The sequence below is a fragment of the Castor canadensis genome, chromosome 7 (genome assembly GCF_047511655.1).
Source record: "Castor canadensis chromosome 7, mCasCan1.hap1v2, whole genome shotgun sequence".
NCBI lineage: Eukaryota > Metazoa > Chordata > Mammalia > Rodentia > Castoridae > Castor > Castor canadensis.
The window spans coordinates 138,058,061-138,073,590 of NC_133392.1; the positions used below are offsets into that span (position 1 = coordinate 138,058,061).

The 15,530-nt window shown below is 45.6% G+C and overlaps 1 protein-coding gene across 4 annotated transcripts in view; it reads left to right on the plus strand.

Annotated features, from left to right (window-relative positions):
- Csmd2 (CUB and Sushi multiple domains 2) overlaps positions 1 to 15,530 on the plus strand; it is a 546,763-nt gene that overhangs the window by 278,895 nt on the left and 252,338 nt on the right. For 3 of the 4 annotated variants that reach the window (XM_074080637.1, XM_074080635.1, XM_074080636.1), the window contains exons 8-10: positions 4,682 to 4,769; positions 5,376 to 5,500; positions 14,168 to 14,289. The exons of the other annotated variant lie outside the window; for it this stretch is intronic. In XM_074080637.1, coding sequence (XP_073936738.1) covers positions 4,682 to 4,769; positions 5,376 to 5,500; positions 14,168 to 14,289 — 335 coding nt within the window. The remainder of the gene's footprint in view (positions 1 to 4,681; positions 4,770 to 5,375; positions 5,501 to 14,167; positions 14,290 to 15,530) is intronic. 4 annotated transcript variants of the gene reach the window in all.

Consider the following 15,530-nt stretch of genomic DNA (forward strand, 5'->3'; position numbering starts at 1 on the left):
CGGGGTGAAGTACCTGCCTCTCCGAGTGATGGGAAAGTGCAGGGGATGCCCTGCTTGGGCACAGGGAGGACCACCTGTGTTCAGAAGATTAAAAGGGGTCCAGTGGTGGGGAATAGTCTGGAATGTCACCCTGGAAACATTTGATGGGAGCTGTGCTGAGGGGCTTTGGAAAGAGAGCACAGGAGATGGGTGGGGAAGATTCTGGACGTCCCTACTCCACCTAGGGAGGCTGAACTTGAAAACACGAGATTTGTTTTTAGAAATTCTGTTTTCCTTCTGGAGGCAAGTGCAGGGAGCCTGCCCTGGTCCCCAAAATGACTGCCCTCTGGTTTTCCTTCCCTTCCGTGCCCTTCTGCTTCTCTTGTCCTCCACCTCCCTCCACTTTTTCCTCTGCTCCCACTTGCCCTCACCCTTCTCAGCCTCTCTGTTTTGCCTTCGCTCTTTGCTTCTCTTTCTGTACCTGCCTGGGTCCCTGTCCTCCCCTACTACCCTCCTTCCATCTCATCTCCCTGCACTCACTTTTCTTCAGTTGCTAGAAGTACTTTCTGAGGAGAGACTGAGAGTGGAGTCATGGGGTCCCCAAGCTCTGTGCTGGTGGGTGTGGTCAAGGAAAGACTAGGGGCAGAGGCAGGTGATGCCTGGCCCTGACCAGAATGAGTCTGAGTTTGGGGACTTGTTCTGATTTTTAAGCCCTCGGAGTGCAGAGAGTACCACTGACTACTGGGTATAGCTGTAAGGGCCAACATCTCTGGTGACCCTGGCCTGAGGGGGTTGGATGGCAGAGGGCAGCCAGGAGGTCTTGTTTCTGTGCTTGACTATGGGTTTAGGGAATGAGGAAGGTCCCTAGGGGAGCCCAGGACCAGCCCAGGAATGTGGAGAGGCTCCACTTGTGACCCAACCCTCATCCTCTTTCAGTAGCCACAGAGTTCAGATAAACTGGGACCAACATGAGTTAATTTCAGACTTTGCCCTGGAGCCACAGGCAAACTTAGGGAAATGGCCCTGTGTATGAAGACCAAGCATTTATCTCAGTTGTGTTTTCAGGTAGTTATGTTACCCCAGACAGTTATGTCTTAGTTTCTATATCTGTAGAATGGGGATGCAAAGCCTACTCTGCCTTCCTCTCAAGGAAGCTATTGGCTCTAAGAAGGGCTGTCCTGACCTAGGACTTCAGGAGGTCCACAGATCAGCTGAAGAACTCCATGTGATGTTGGGACACATGGGCTCCATGGTTTTCATTGCTTACTCAGAGATACCTAAAATTTCCCCAGAAATATGAGGAAGCCTTATTCTAAGGAAATAATACACTCTTCAAAAATATGTGCATCCTTTTCCCAAGAATGTTTGATCTCCAGTGTAAGACTTCCCTGAAAGGGGTTGGGTGTGACTGAAGCTGCTCAGAGGTAGGGAGCCAGATGTCTGCAGGTGTCTGGCCTTGTGTTCTACTCAAATCCTCTGTGGACAACCGTCCTGGACTCAGGCAAGGAATGGACCCTGCTGATTGCCTTTACCAGAGAGTTCATGAGTACCATGAACCCCTGGTCTTTGCTCCTGGCCACCCCCTGGCCATGTCTCCCTTCACTTTGGGAGGAAGGCATTGCCTTTTTGAGCATGTCACAGCTTTTTCCTCACCATAGGGGCCCTCCGGGGCTGGATAGGATTATACTCTGTTCTCACCCCTCAGGAACCAATACCAACCAATGCTATGACCCTAGCAGCTGGTTTAAATGGCCAGTGAAGGCTGGAAGTAAAAAAGGAGAAATGCCTCTTGCCTCTAGAAGTCAGACTGTAACATGTTCATGGGGATTGCTTGTTTCCTGGAGAGCCTCAAAGTTCCTTATGGGACTGCTGTTACTAGCCCTGGAAGAGGGCACTGTCACTACTGGGTTTATGACTTCCTGAGTGGTGCCTGAGCCTCCTGTGGGGCTGGCTGACTAAAGGGGAGCAATGGGTCTGCTCCATGTGTCAGGGGGCTGGCTCAATGGGTAAACTTGGCTACGGTCCCTCCTCTCTGGTCCAGTCTCAATGTCATCTGTCAGTCTTCTGCTCTGCCTGCTTCCTTGTTGGTATCAATACTAAATGACAGGGAGAAATAAGAGGGTGAGAACTGCTGATTTTTCTCATGGTTCCGTGAGGGACTGGGTGGTTCCCATGTGGTGGTTGGCAGGGACCTTGGGATGGGTGTGGTCTGTGAGCAGTTAAATAGGCAGGACCTAAGGAAGATGGGGACTCAGCTGGAAGTCCATAGTAGGACTGGATCACCAAGGCTGCATGAGGGGCTGGCCTACCAACACAGAAACCAGTAAGGACAGCACAGGGCTGCCCTCCCTTCTTATGACAAAGCTTCTTCTCTAGAGAGAAGGTCCATGGTTCCCACCACCCCTCCATCCGGGACATTCTGGAGGTCTCAGTTATCTTCTTCCTTCCTTTACTTGCAAAACACCAAGACTTCTGGGGAACAGGAGCTCACTCTGCCTTGGGAATGTCACTTCCATCTTGGGAAGTGACCTGAAGGTTTCTGGTTTGGAGGGAATGATGGCTTTAAGTTTAGGGTATGAAAGCTTTGATGGTAGAGGCTTGGCAAGGAAGGGGATGGACAAGCATTCAGTGGGAGTGACCAGCTTCAACGTGGCAGTGTGGAGAGTTGGAGAAAGGGAGGCTACCCAGGAGGCTTGCCTGCATTGCCACACAACAAAGAGGATGCCTGGTGTCTGGCATGAGTGTGCAGTCTATCTAATCCTCAGGTTCCCTTGGCCAGCCAGAACCTGAGCTACCTGGAAATTGGAACAGGGTCTAGACCAGGCCTCTGCCTGTTGAAATGAACTTCAGATTCAGCAGATCTAAAATGGGACTCTCCACCTTCCTACATCCATCAATCACTACATCCTCTCTGGGCCTAGGCCCAGGAAGACCCCTGCTCCCCTCCTCGATCTCTGGTGTCTTCCATGATCCCTGGTGATTCTCCTTCCCATATTCATTCTTATCATCTCATATCTATCCTCACTACCAGGCTCTTGTCCTTGACCTCAACAGTCACAGAACTTCCCAGCTATCCTCACTGGAGAACAACCAAGCAATCCAGATCTCACCAGCCCTTCTGCTGCTCAGAACTCTTCATTGGTTGCCCGTGGTGCTCAGGATCAGACTCGAACCCCTAAAGATTGAGTCTGACCTCTGAAACCTCATCTTCCAATTTCCTTGTTGCTCTTCATGTCCCCTATACTCTGGCCACACTGAGCAACCCCCAGTTCTGTTTCTATGTTTCTACCTCAACTTCCATACCTGAGTGTCTGCCTTTGTCACTCTGTCCCCATGTGTCCAAATCTTACCTTTTTAGAAAGTGCATGTCAAGTGCACCTCCTCCGTGCAGCCTTTCACATGTTTCCCAGCAACACAAAACAGGCCCTCCTTCTGTAGTGGCATCCTTCATCACCTCCCCACCATGCTTCACTAATTCCTTTCCATGTTTCATGTCTTCCCTTGAGGACAGTGGTCTTATCTGATTACTCTTGGCATCTTCAACAGTATCTAAAAGAAGGCCTTGTACACTGTAGGTGATTAATAAATGCTTGCTGTGTGCTTATGTGAGGGAGTGAGAGAGTGGATGAGTGGTGATGGAGCACTTTGCTCACATTATTTGACACTGAGTAGAAGGGGAGGGACATGAGCAAGCTTGGGGACTTTTGCTCCAGATGCCCTGTGATCCCTCATCCAGAGGTTGCTGATGGAATCACAGGATTGGTGAGTCCTTGGATGTAACTCCTCTAGCCAGGCTGTCTGCCTGGTTCCAGCTCCTAGTCATCACCCAGGCCAATAATCCAGAGGTGTGAGGGATTCCAGCCTCATCAACATGAGCATCTGAGAGCAATGACCAGGCAGAGACTGGAGAGTTGCCTTCCGTCTGTACCATGTGTGTATCCGCCGCCTCCGGATCAAGCTCTGCTCTAGCCCAGACCACTGTGCATATGGTTTTGTAAATGGAGTCTGGCATTGGTGGGTGTCTGGCACACCACCTGCCAGAGCCACCACAGGTGCCATGTCTGCTCGGTGTCCTTGACTGGTGGCATTGGGTGGGTTGGAGGGAGTACTCTTGTTACTGCTTACTCTGGCTTGACAAGTGTCTGATGGGAAATGGGGTCTCAGAAAAAATCTATATTTGAGCTAAAGTCCCTGCTTTGAATTTCCAACTGCAGCTTTCTCTTACATTCTTTACTGTTTCTGATCATGCATCCACCTTTTATTTAACTTTCTTTGAGTCATTTCTCCATTTGGGGCTGGGGTTGGGAGTTGGGCTCATCTCATCTAGAGTCTCCACCCCTGGATCAGAAGCTCAGGGTGGGGAGGTCACCAGGGGCTGTGGACAGTCCATCTCTGGCCGCAAGTGTGGGATGAGGGAATAGGATAGATGTTCGCGTGGGGGTTGGGGGGAAGGCTGTCTCGGAGCCCACATGCTCTGAATGAATTTCACTTGGATTTTGCTCGTGAAGGAATTTGTCAGAAGCAGTTCCTATCTTTCACACTCAGGAAAGCCCAGTCCATCAGACCCCAGCCACTCCAAAGAGCCCCAGTGGAGCAGGGCCTCACTCTGTCTCTGCCTCCTCCTCCCACCCTGAGACACTGCCTTGGCTGGTGTCTTCCTGTGACTATCCATCTATATATGTGCTGTTTTTTTGCCTTGTAGTAACTCAGGTTGGTGTGTCCCAAGGACATAATATGTGTCCAGACCCTGGCATACCTGAAAGGGGCAAAAGACTAGGCTCGGATTTCAGGTAAGATCTATTTGGGAACTTTCTGATTGCAAGAAGGGTGGGAGGTCATGGTTGGGTGGAAAATAGGGCTTGTCTTCCTGGAGGTGGGATGAAGAGTATGGTATGGATGCAGGAAGTGACCCTTGCTTGGAAAGAGCTGTGGCCTTTGACATTCTCTCCTGGTTCAGTCCTTTACCAATGTACCAGGATTCAAAAGGCTGCTGTCTTCAGTAATGACAAAGCAGCCAGCAACTTATGCCTGCAATCATCTAGGAGACCCCAGGACTGAGCATTTTGCAAAGTTTCAAAGTATCAAGGCATCTCCCCATTACCTTCCATTTTATCATAGTTTATGGGTAACATCCACCCACTCTTAGCTGCCTTAATTGATACTTATCTCAGAGAATCACTTCTGTTCACAAAGTCACCTTTTAACTCAATCCTAAAACCATTAAATGGTCTCCCTTCTTCCTACGGAGATTTTAGGTGATAAAGAGTGGAGTAGAGATTCAGGGCCAGAAGGAGAAATAGCATTCCCCATGGGTCTTGTTGGATGAACCAGGAAGGACTCCGGGCAGGGCTTGGCAGACCCAGGGAGGAAGCTCATAGATATACCTTGTCTCCCAGGTTAGGATCCAGTGTCCAGTTCACCTGTAACGAGGGCTACGACCTGCAAGGGTCCAAGCGGATCACCTGTATGAAAGTGAGCGACATGTTTGCAGCCTGGAGCGACCACAGGCCAGTCTGCCGAGGTGAGGGTACCCCAAGGAAAGGAGGCTGCCCAGAAAGGTGGGCTGGGCACGGATGATGAAGCCCACTGCCAGCACCTGGGACCTGGGCTTTCATCCAGGCTAGCTCACCTTGCTCCCTCATTGCTCCCTGGGCCTTGGGTACTATGTTTATTGACTAATTAACATATTTATTTGGCATCTTCTTTGTATCAAAGCCTGTACTAGAATCAGGACACACAAAGGTAGAGAGATAGACATGGCTCCTGTCTTGCCTATGCAGCTTATGGGTGAGGCAGGCAAACATGAAACAGGTTGCTAGCTCATTACACAAAGACACCACAGCCACACCTAAATAGGAGAGGAAGTCATCTTTTATACCGTCACCTTGAATCCCTCCATTATCACACATATACCTCCCGAGTCCTCTATCCCTACGCTCTTGTGTCTTTGCCAACACTCTGCAATAAACAAACCCATCACTTCTGAGACAGTGCTCTTAGTTACACAGGAGTGACATGGACCATGGTATCAAAAGGCTTCTCTGTGGCCTCTTCTAACCTCATACCTGCCTCCCACATTCCCGGGTATCACATGAACCAAGGACAGACTGGCCTCACCTCCTTCCCCTGACCCATACACAATAATCTGAAAACAGTGGGCCTAAGTGTACTCCTCCATTGAAGCAGGACAGCCACTGCTTCTGCAGTGGAGGAGCTCCTGGCCTCACTCCCCAGGGCCGTCAAGCACAAAGCTGTTAGGCAGTCTTGAAAAGCCAACAGAGGCTCTCCTGAGTGCCCCTCTGGGAGAGAAGGTGGGTTGCCCACTGTACAGCTGTATTCTGGATCATTCCAACCCAAGGAGATTCTTTGCTTCTCTTTAGGCACATACATCAAGATAAAATTCATCCAGAGTAAGAGAGTGAAAGTGAGTGACAAACAAAACAGGTAGTTACAATATTGAGGAATGTACAAAGTTGGAGCTGAAACTCATCTCCCTTTTTAAATATGCCAGTAAGGGATCTGGAAGTGGGTCATGAAGATATCTTTCAAATAAGCCTGAGACTTACTCATCCTCTCTCAATGTGATGTGGCCAGTGGTTATAATGTACTTTGCATTTCCATTAATTTTAACTATATTATTTCAAAGATTTTACATTGCTACCCTATTTTTAAAAGTCAAACAAGCAAAAGAATTCTGAGCATAACTCTAAACAATTGGTCAAAGCACCTATTTTCCCTGGGCCTATTTTCTTACCTACAAACATAACTAATAGTGCATACCCTATACTTCTCTTGTTTAATGTGAAGCATCATTTGGAGTTGGAGATACGTAAACACTTTGTGAATCAGCAAGTACTAGAAGGAAGATAAATATCCTGGAGCTAGAATATGAGTTCTATAAGACCAGGACTTCTATTTTGGCCACCACTCGAAACAGAGCCCAGCACACAGTAGGTGCTTAATAACATGTGTTGAGTAAATGAATAATTGCACAGCACACCACTCCAATTGCAGGGAGCCAAGACACCTGCTGTGTAGAGAGGCATAGAATCATCCAGTCTGAGAACCAAGGGACCTTTGGCCAATCTGCCGTTACAAAATTCCTTTCCAGAAGCCAGAACAGCAATGCCTTTAGGCACCGGTGGGATCTGATCTCTCGCCAAGACCTTTTCCTCAGAGGAAGGTTGTTCTTTGTAATGTGGTTGTTTACATGAACATGCTCATGGTAGGGAAGGCTGTCATTTTAGAAGGAAGTCCATTAAGTAATATGCTCATCCTTTTCTCAAACATGTTGTCTGTCCCATTCAAGCCATTTCTAGTGCTCTTGACACTAAATTCTCTGTTACACTTTCATTAAGCTCCATTGGACTAAGCTTTGTCCATCCTGGCCACTGTAGAAGAGGATGGGGGGAGGGGGAGAAATACAGTTCAAATCCAACCATTATTTTTTTCCTTAGCTGGGTGTCTTTGGGCCAATTTCTTCACTTCTCTAAATCTCATTTTCCCCCCTACTAAATTACAGTGACACTAGGACACTACTTCATGGCCTCACTTTGAGAACCAGATGAGGCAATGAACTTAACAGTGCTCATTTAGAAGTGGTGTTAGTATGTCTGTGATGTTTTATGTTTATACCTGTTTAGATTAACCTGCTGCATAGTTGGTACATAGTTCAAGCCCCAGAGCAAACCTTAGCCTCTAGAGGTTGTTGGTTCTTTTAGAACCAACACTCACACAACTTGGGAGTCTCATAGAGTAGTTGAGATCACAATTCTGCCACCTATTAGCTCGCTGGTCCTGGGTCAACTCATTCATCATTTTTGGCCACAGGGTCCTTATTTGTGAAGGCAGAAAAACCTGCCCTGCCTGGTGATTGTGAAATGTAAATAAGTCACGTTCTAAGTGACCAGCACCAATTGGTGAAGTATGGGTTCGCAGCACAGCTGCTTCCTTTCCATAGGCCATTGTGAGAGAGACAGAAAAGGCCAAGGCTCCTGGGTTGGACTTCACTAATCTGTCCCGAGCTTCCCTACAGGTCGAGGGCAGAGCTCCATATTAGATGCAAAGGTCTCTTTAGTTTGGCAGTCTTTAAGCTTTCTCTTTTAAAATCTTTTGTTTTTAATTAATTGGAATTGCTATTCTAATTATGATTTTTAGGAGATCTTAGGTGGACCCCATTTAAACCATAAAAAGGGAAAAAAGTCTTTCAATTATAAGATGCTCTGCTGAGAATCAGGTTACCAAAAGATCACATTTAAAAAACATTGGCCATCATACATTGTGGTATTATTTTCCCTGTAATGTATTTAAAATATGATTTGGTTTTAAATATTCATTTTCCACACAATTAATTCTACTAAAATATGGGGCCTGGCAAATAATAGGTTCTTGATAAATGTTTGAGGGCCACCTGAATGAATTGGTGATTGAAATGAATGAGCAATATGGAACTGTGCCCTCATTTTTGTGAATTTTAAATTAGGTATGCACAGGCCTTCCTTTTCTTTCCCTCCTACCATAAGAAATAAGCTTCTGATACAACTCCTAAGAAGTCTTGCTCATGGAGTTTGGAAAGCAATGTGGAATTCTGTGAAGCCCCACACAGAAGCAGGACATGAAATATGGGCCTTTCATATGAAGCCCGGGGGTAAAAATAAGCTCTTGCAGAAGCCCAGTAAATAAAACAATACAAGTGGAGCTTCTCTGATTAAAGTGGACCAGGAGATTCAGAGTCACCCTCTCCCTTACCACTCTCAGCAGCCCCTCCACTCTGGTAGTCCTGGGGCTCTGTGTTCATTGTTAAATCCAGAAGAGGACCAAATGAACAACCACAAGACTTGGTTTCTTGTAGCCACAAGTTGGTGTTGAATGGAGGGTAGGGGATGAGTTCCAGCCCCAGATAAGATACGTACAAGTACTCATTCACAAAGTCAACAATTAATAGAAGACCATAAATTATTTTTCCTTAGTGGCTAACTCTCTCTGTGTATGCATTTATTTAGAATAAAGCCTCTTTGGGTGAATAGAACAGCAGACTTGGGGCTCAGAGACCTAAGTTTAAGTTCTATTTATACTATTAACAAACCATATGGCACAGGGGGAAATCATTGAACTTCTCTGAATCTTTTTCTTCATCTGTGAAATGGGAGTGGAACATGGGCAATATGGTACAAATTAGGTTGGTTGAATGTCATGATCGCTACAGGTGCCTGTCTTCCTTCTTGGTGGCCTTCCTGGGATTACCCCATAAATGCTATTGTTGTCCAAATTGTATTTTCTTCTCTTTTCTCTTCTCTCCTGCCTCCTCTCTCCTCTCTGCTCCACTTAGGTGGAGATGGCCCCCTGATTGCACTAGAATACATGCCCCAGTGCTCCAGCCCCAAGAATGTCCCTGAATCCCTTGCCTATATGTGCTAATGATAAAGCTCCCATTTATTAAGCTATTTATACTTGTCTAAAGCATTACACTAGGCATTTTTCATAATTCCTTTATGAGAAAAGTGGCAATGACCATATTTCATGTTGAGCTGAAGCTCCAAGTGGTTGGCCAACTTGCCCAAGGGCACAAAGCCAATCAGTTGAACTGAATTTCAAACCCTGACTCCAATGGTTCTAGGCTACTTCAGTTTGAAATTTACATCCAGTCATCCTTCAGAGTCATATGTTGCTTGGAACCAGGTCAAATTTCTCCTCTTCTACCACCCTCTTTTGGTAACTTTATTTTGATATAATTTTAAATTTATAGAAAAGCTACAATTAATGTATAATGATCTCCCCTATACCCATTACCCAGATTCATAAACTACTTTGAAAGAGTTAATAGAGAAGAATAAAACTGAGGAAGGTCAGAGGGTAGGAGAAAAGGCTAAGGAGCATATGTGTTTCAGAGAAAGAGAAGGGTCAATGGGGTTAGACACTCCACAGAGGTGAAGTGTAATAACAACAGAAAAGTAGCCAGCTAAGTGGGGAATGTTTGCGGTTGTCCTTGCAGAAATTGGCAAGAGAACCAAAGGAGGGCAAGAGAGAAGACCGACTTAGATTGAAGTTGCAATTTTGATGGCAAACCATGAATCGGTGATAAGGCCACCATTTTTTGGTGGCTACCAGCTGCCAAGATTAAGACCAGAAAAGTAGATGGGAAACTGATCTAAATTTCACCAAGCAAATACAAAGATATTAAGGAAGATGAAGGTATTGGGGTGTGACCTTGAGGTCCATAATGAGGTGTGAAGCAAGAATGGTGAGGAAGGCATCTGTAGATGGGAAGAAATGTGGGGGCCAGAGGGCTAGAGGACCTAGAATGTAGGTCAGCAGTTGCACTGAGAGTATACGTTGGGAGTGGGGGACAATGAATTATTGAATCTAAATTCTGAAAGTTGAATTTTCCTTGTTCCCAGTACAGCAGGGCTCTCGGTATGGCCACAGATGTGGTTGATCTTGGGACAGAGAAAGTGCAGTGGTACCAGATCCCATGAAAAGGGACTGGTCTTGAAAAGAAGATGCAGCCCCTCTCTTAGAACAGGAGGAAGAAGATAAGCACATCAGCACTTAGGATTGCATATTTGGGGAGTGGTGCTTCTAAATGACTTTCCTAAAAAGAGTGAAGCAAGGTCATCAGCCAAGAGTAAGGGGTGGTAAAGGGAAGGGTGAGAAGTTTGAGGAGCATGTGGAAGGCATGCAAGGGTTTTTGAGAAGAATAATAGAGTGAGCTGAACGAGCTAAGTGCTAGTACCTCTGGGTAATACATAGGAATTTTTTGAGATGGGTGATCATGGATTTCAATCTTCCTTCTCATGCATTTTTTTCCAGCAAGACTCCACTGTATGGGGACAGGCATGGAGAATGTAGATAGAAGGCTTATCCACAATTGATTACTTCTAGGCAAGTGATTAGAGGGAAGAGAAGCAAAGGACTTTGGAGGGTTTTCAAGAAAATGATCATAGTAGTGAACCTAAGGCTATAAGGCAGGTAAAGACAGAACTCATGGGTGCTGATGAGTAGAGAGAAAATATTGTCAACATAGTAGAGCATTGGATAGGTTGAATATGAGTTCTGGTGTTCAACACACAATTGTGGAAAGAAATATTGGCAGGAGGGTTGGAGACAAGATCTCTGAGGGGTACAGAGGAAGCAGTGGTCTGGGGAGAGGGAGAATGGCTTCTTTGGGGGCAGGAGTTGGAGCATGAGGTTCTGGAAAATGTCACAGCTTCAAGTAGATAGGTCCTCCTTAGAATGGGTGGAGGGAAGGTGGTTCCAGATGACTGAGGACAGGGCAGGAAGAAGGTCAGTAGTAGGAGAAACAAGAGAAGGGAACCTGGAATGGAGTGGGAATGAGATTTGGGGAGAAGCCAGGAGACCAGAGGTACATGCCTGCCTTTGCATGAAGGAAAGTGAAGCATTCCCTTCTTTGGTGCCAAGCTGTTTCAATGCTGGAACTGGCTGTGGGTCCAGGTGGTGTCTCTGTATGATGCTGTAGGATATTTTCCCCTGTGGTACAGTTCCATCATGCCCAAAGGAAAAGGAGTGGCTGTATGAACCCAAGCATGGAAGGTCTGGGAGAAGTCTCGCCTCAAAGCTTTCCAAAAGATCCTAGATGGGAAAAGGCAAACAAACTTGAAAATGCATTCATTCATTCATTCATTCAGACCTTGTGTGAGCACCTGCCATTTTGCCAGCCCATCTGGGCTGCAGCAAGGAGCTTCCCATCTGTTGGTGGGATCCTGGGAACTGACTACTCCAGGGGAAACCTGTCTGCCTGCAGGACCCTTGATCTTGCCCAGACAGCAGCAGGAAAAAGTTGCTAGTGTTCCATCCAGAACCAATTTTAAGGTGCTGCATGCTAACTGTCTGCAGATTGCAATAATTTAATTAAACCCCTCCAAGCCCTGAAAGCTGTAAATGCCTTTCGACCTATTCTCTCTAATTACCTTTAGCATTTTTCAACAGACTGAAAAGATCATCTAATTCTTGGAAAGAAGTGCAGAATAAGTTGAGTCTGAAGCGAAGGGTTTAAGGAAACAAAATCTGACTTCCAGAAGAGGTGGAAGACGGTGTTAGTGGAGTTTTAAAGGATTCTCTGCAAGGCTAGAGTTCTGAATCCCCAGGTCCTCGTTACGAGAGTGGGATGGGATTGTGGTTTTGGTTATGCCAACTTATTCTCATTTGTTCAGTAATGTCAGTCTCAAGTGTAGGTGGAGGGAAAAAAAAAACCTATGTAAAGAAACTTCAGGAAAAGGTGGAAAAAATGCTCCTTAACTTTGAGAGGAATCTTGGCCAAAGAGAGAGGGAATGAACATTGCACTGAGTCTGGTAGATCTTGATCCCTTTTGATGCATCTTGATACTGTCCCAGGCCCCGGGCTGAGTCTTCCCATAGAATTCCATCCTCACCAGACTTCAGTGAAGTGCTACCACATTTTACAAATGAAGGAGTAGGATCAGAAAGGTTTTTCTAACTTACTCAGGCTGAAACAACCAGCAAATGGATTAAGTGACAGGAGACCAACTTGGTTAAGCCCCAAGCTTGGCCTCTCTTCCCCTAAACCGTGCCATTGCCCGAGGGGCCAGGTAGGTCAAGCACAATCTGTGACTCTGTCATTCTGTCTTTCTCCGCACAGAATTAGAAGAGCAATCAGGTGCACACGAGGGAGTTAAAACTCCATTCAATCAATAGTGGAGCTCAGGTTGGGGGAGAAGCAGTTCCTGCAGGTGCAGGACAGTGGGGAGTGGTGGTGGTCAAACCACCAGAGTGAAGCAATCCTGACCCAAAGCCCCTTGCAAATAACTCTGTGACACACTTGCTCTGCTTGGTAGTGAATGTTCTCAGACCTGTCTCCTGCTCTGGTGGGGGCCATTGAGGGAGGAGGGGCTGTGTCAGACGTTTTCTGTAATAGGCACTTAACAAATGTTGGGGTGCATGAGTACATGAAACAAAAAGAGATTCATTATCTCTGAGAGCTGGGGAGCCTACGTCCCAGAACTTCTGGCTTTCCTGGGAAAGGTTTATCATGGCCCTGTCCCCACACGGAGAGATGATGCTTCAGGATACTTGGGCTCATCAGTGGAAAACAGGTTTGACATCACTTTCATTTTGTATACTAAGGCCTGTTGAGTTTGCTCACTCTTTCTTTACCGTTAGGCATTTTACCTACAATTAGGATAACTTGCCATGCGGGCAGCAACAGAGCAGGCTCATAGAGCCCTTTATTAAAAATAGCCGTGTGCTAATGTTGAAGAATGAAGTGGCGAGGACGCAAGCACTCATTCTTAAAGGAAGCAAATACCTAGGTACAATGTAGTTCCTTAACCGTGATCAATCACTACTTAATCTAATTAGTTTAGAAGCTATTTTAAAGAGCTTAATTAGATTAAGCTGTGATTGATAACACTTTATATCTACTTGAGTAGAGCACTTCTTCTAATTCACCTTGAATCTTTATGCTTCCAGTCAAAAGCCTGTTTCAGGCATGAGCTGAGTGTGGGGAAGAATTTAGGGAGCACTAGAGAGGCACTAAAGTCACTCTGGTGCCCAGCATTGGGCTGGGTCCTTGGGCACAGACATTCTGAAACCCCACGGAGTGGTCTTGACATGAACATCCTGAGGTTCTACTTTGGGAGGCCTGTCAGATTGTAAAGGGAGGGACTGGGGGACGGCAGGACCTGGGATGAGGTCAGCCTTCTAGGTTAGCAGATTGGAGCCCATCGTAGCACTCAACTGGTCTGCAGTTGGGTCTCCATTGGGGTGCAAACAGAGAAGGACAGGCAGGTGAGTAGAGCAAGGACAGGCCCCGAGACTCAAGGACAGGCCCCGAGACTCACCTAGTTTTAGAGCAAATGTGAATGGCACTGCCCACACCCTCTTGGTAAAGATGAGCTGCTTGATCTCAGTGGAATTGGGGATATGGAGGGTGGGCAGGGGCTTTGGGGTTGCTTGGCCTGCTGTGGAAATTCACCATTGCCTACAGGGCAGCAGGACAGGGCACGTGGGTCTACCTGCCCTACCCAGACCTTTAGATACTGTGACTTCCCATTAAGCCTGCTGGGGACTCTTAGGGAAGGATGCAGGAAGCTGGGTACTTCTGAGGTGGGACTGTACAGATTCAGTCTCTTCTGGGCTTGAGGCGGGAGGTGGGATGGGAAGCTGAATGTAGTCTAAACTACAAGTCCTCTCTTTTATCTCCTCTCTGCAGCCCGCATGTGTGATGCCCACCTTCGAGGCCCCTCGGGCATCATCACCTCTCCCAATTTCCCTATTCAATATGACAACAATGCACACTGCGTGTGGATCATCACAGCACTCAATCCTGCCAAGGTAAGCTTGAGGGTGGGAGTGAGGGTGAGGTCCTTTGGGCAGGTCCAGGTTGGGAACAGTTGGTCTACAAGGGATTTCAAACTCAGAGCCTGATGGTGGTAGCTCCTCTGAAGACAGTTTTTTAAAAAACTTTCTGTTAAGTAGTGAATAAACAAAGAGCATATTTATAAAATATAAGCAACATATAAGTAATGCCAATACTTCAAACACCTGTGTAGTCATTGCACTGTTATAAGGAAAAAGAGAAGGGAGGAAAAGAAAGTCACAGTTACCTTTGTGATGCTTGGCCATTTTGGTCATCTCTACTCATTCCATTTCCATTACCTCAACTGTGAATTTATTATTCCTTTGCTTTTATTTACATTTAGCACTTCAGTGTGTGTCCCTATCATGCATTGTTTAGTAGGCCAGTATTTGAAGTTCATACAAATGTACTCATGTTGTATGTATATATTCTTAACGTCACTCAAAATTTATTTATGTGTGTGTAATTTTACACTGTTACACACATCTGTTTTGTATGTTTATTTCCTCTTTTTCTGTGCCTTTTTTCTCTCATAAATCTTACAACTATCTTGCCAAAGTCCACAACAACCTGTTTGAATCTTTCTTTTTAATTATATAAAAAACTACAAGTCATTTCGACAACTTATATCTCTGTGACAGAGTCTTCTAATGCATGAATATAGGATATCTCTCTACGTGCTGAGGGCTTCTTTCATGGCTTTCAGTAAACTTGTATGATTTTTTTCCATTACAGATCTTACACATTTCTTCATATATTTACCCATAAATATTATATTTTTCTCATTGCTATTATAAATCATATCTTTTTAATATGCATCTTCTGCCTGTTTCTTGATGATATTTAGAAATAGCAACTATCTTGTAATGATTGATTTGTGAATTATTTGAGGCTCTCTGTAAAGACAGTCATCATCTGAAAGAACGATGGCTTTGTTTCTTCCTTTCCAATCCAATACCTTCTCTTTGTTCTTCTTCTTGCCTCACTGATAGGAATAGAACCTCAGATATAATGTCAAATCATTGGAACGACAGTGGGCACACTTGCTGTGGTTTGATGTTAAATAGAATGTTTCCCTTTTTTTCCTCACCATTATGTGTGATGTTTGCCCAACTTTGTTTATTTTTCATTTATAGATTATTCTTTAGGGCTTGGGGAAGTTCATTTCAAACCCATGCTTGCTGTGAGCTTTTATTAAGAGTAGATGCTAAATTTT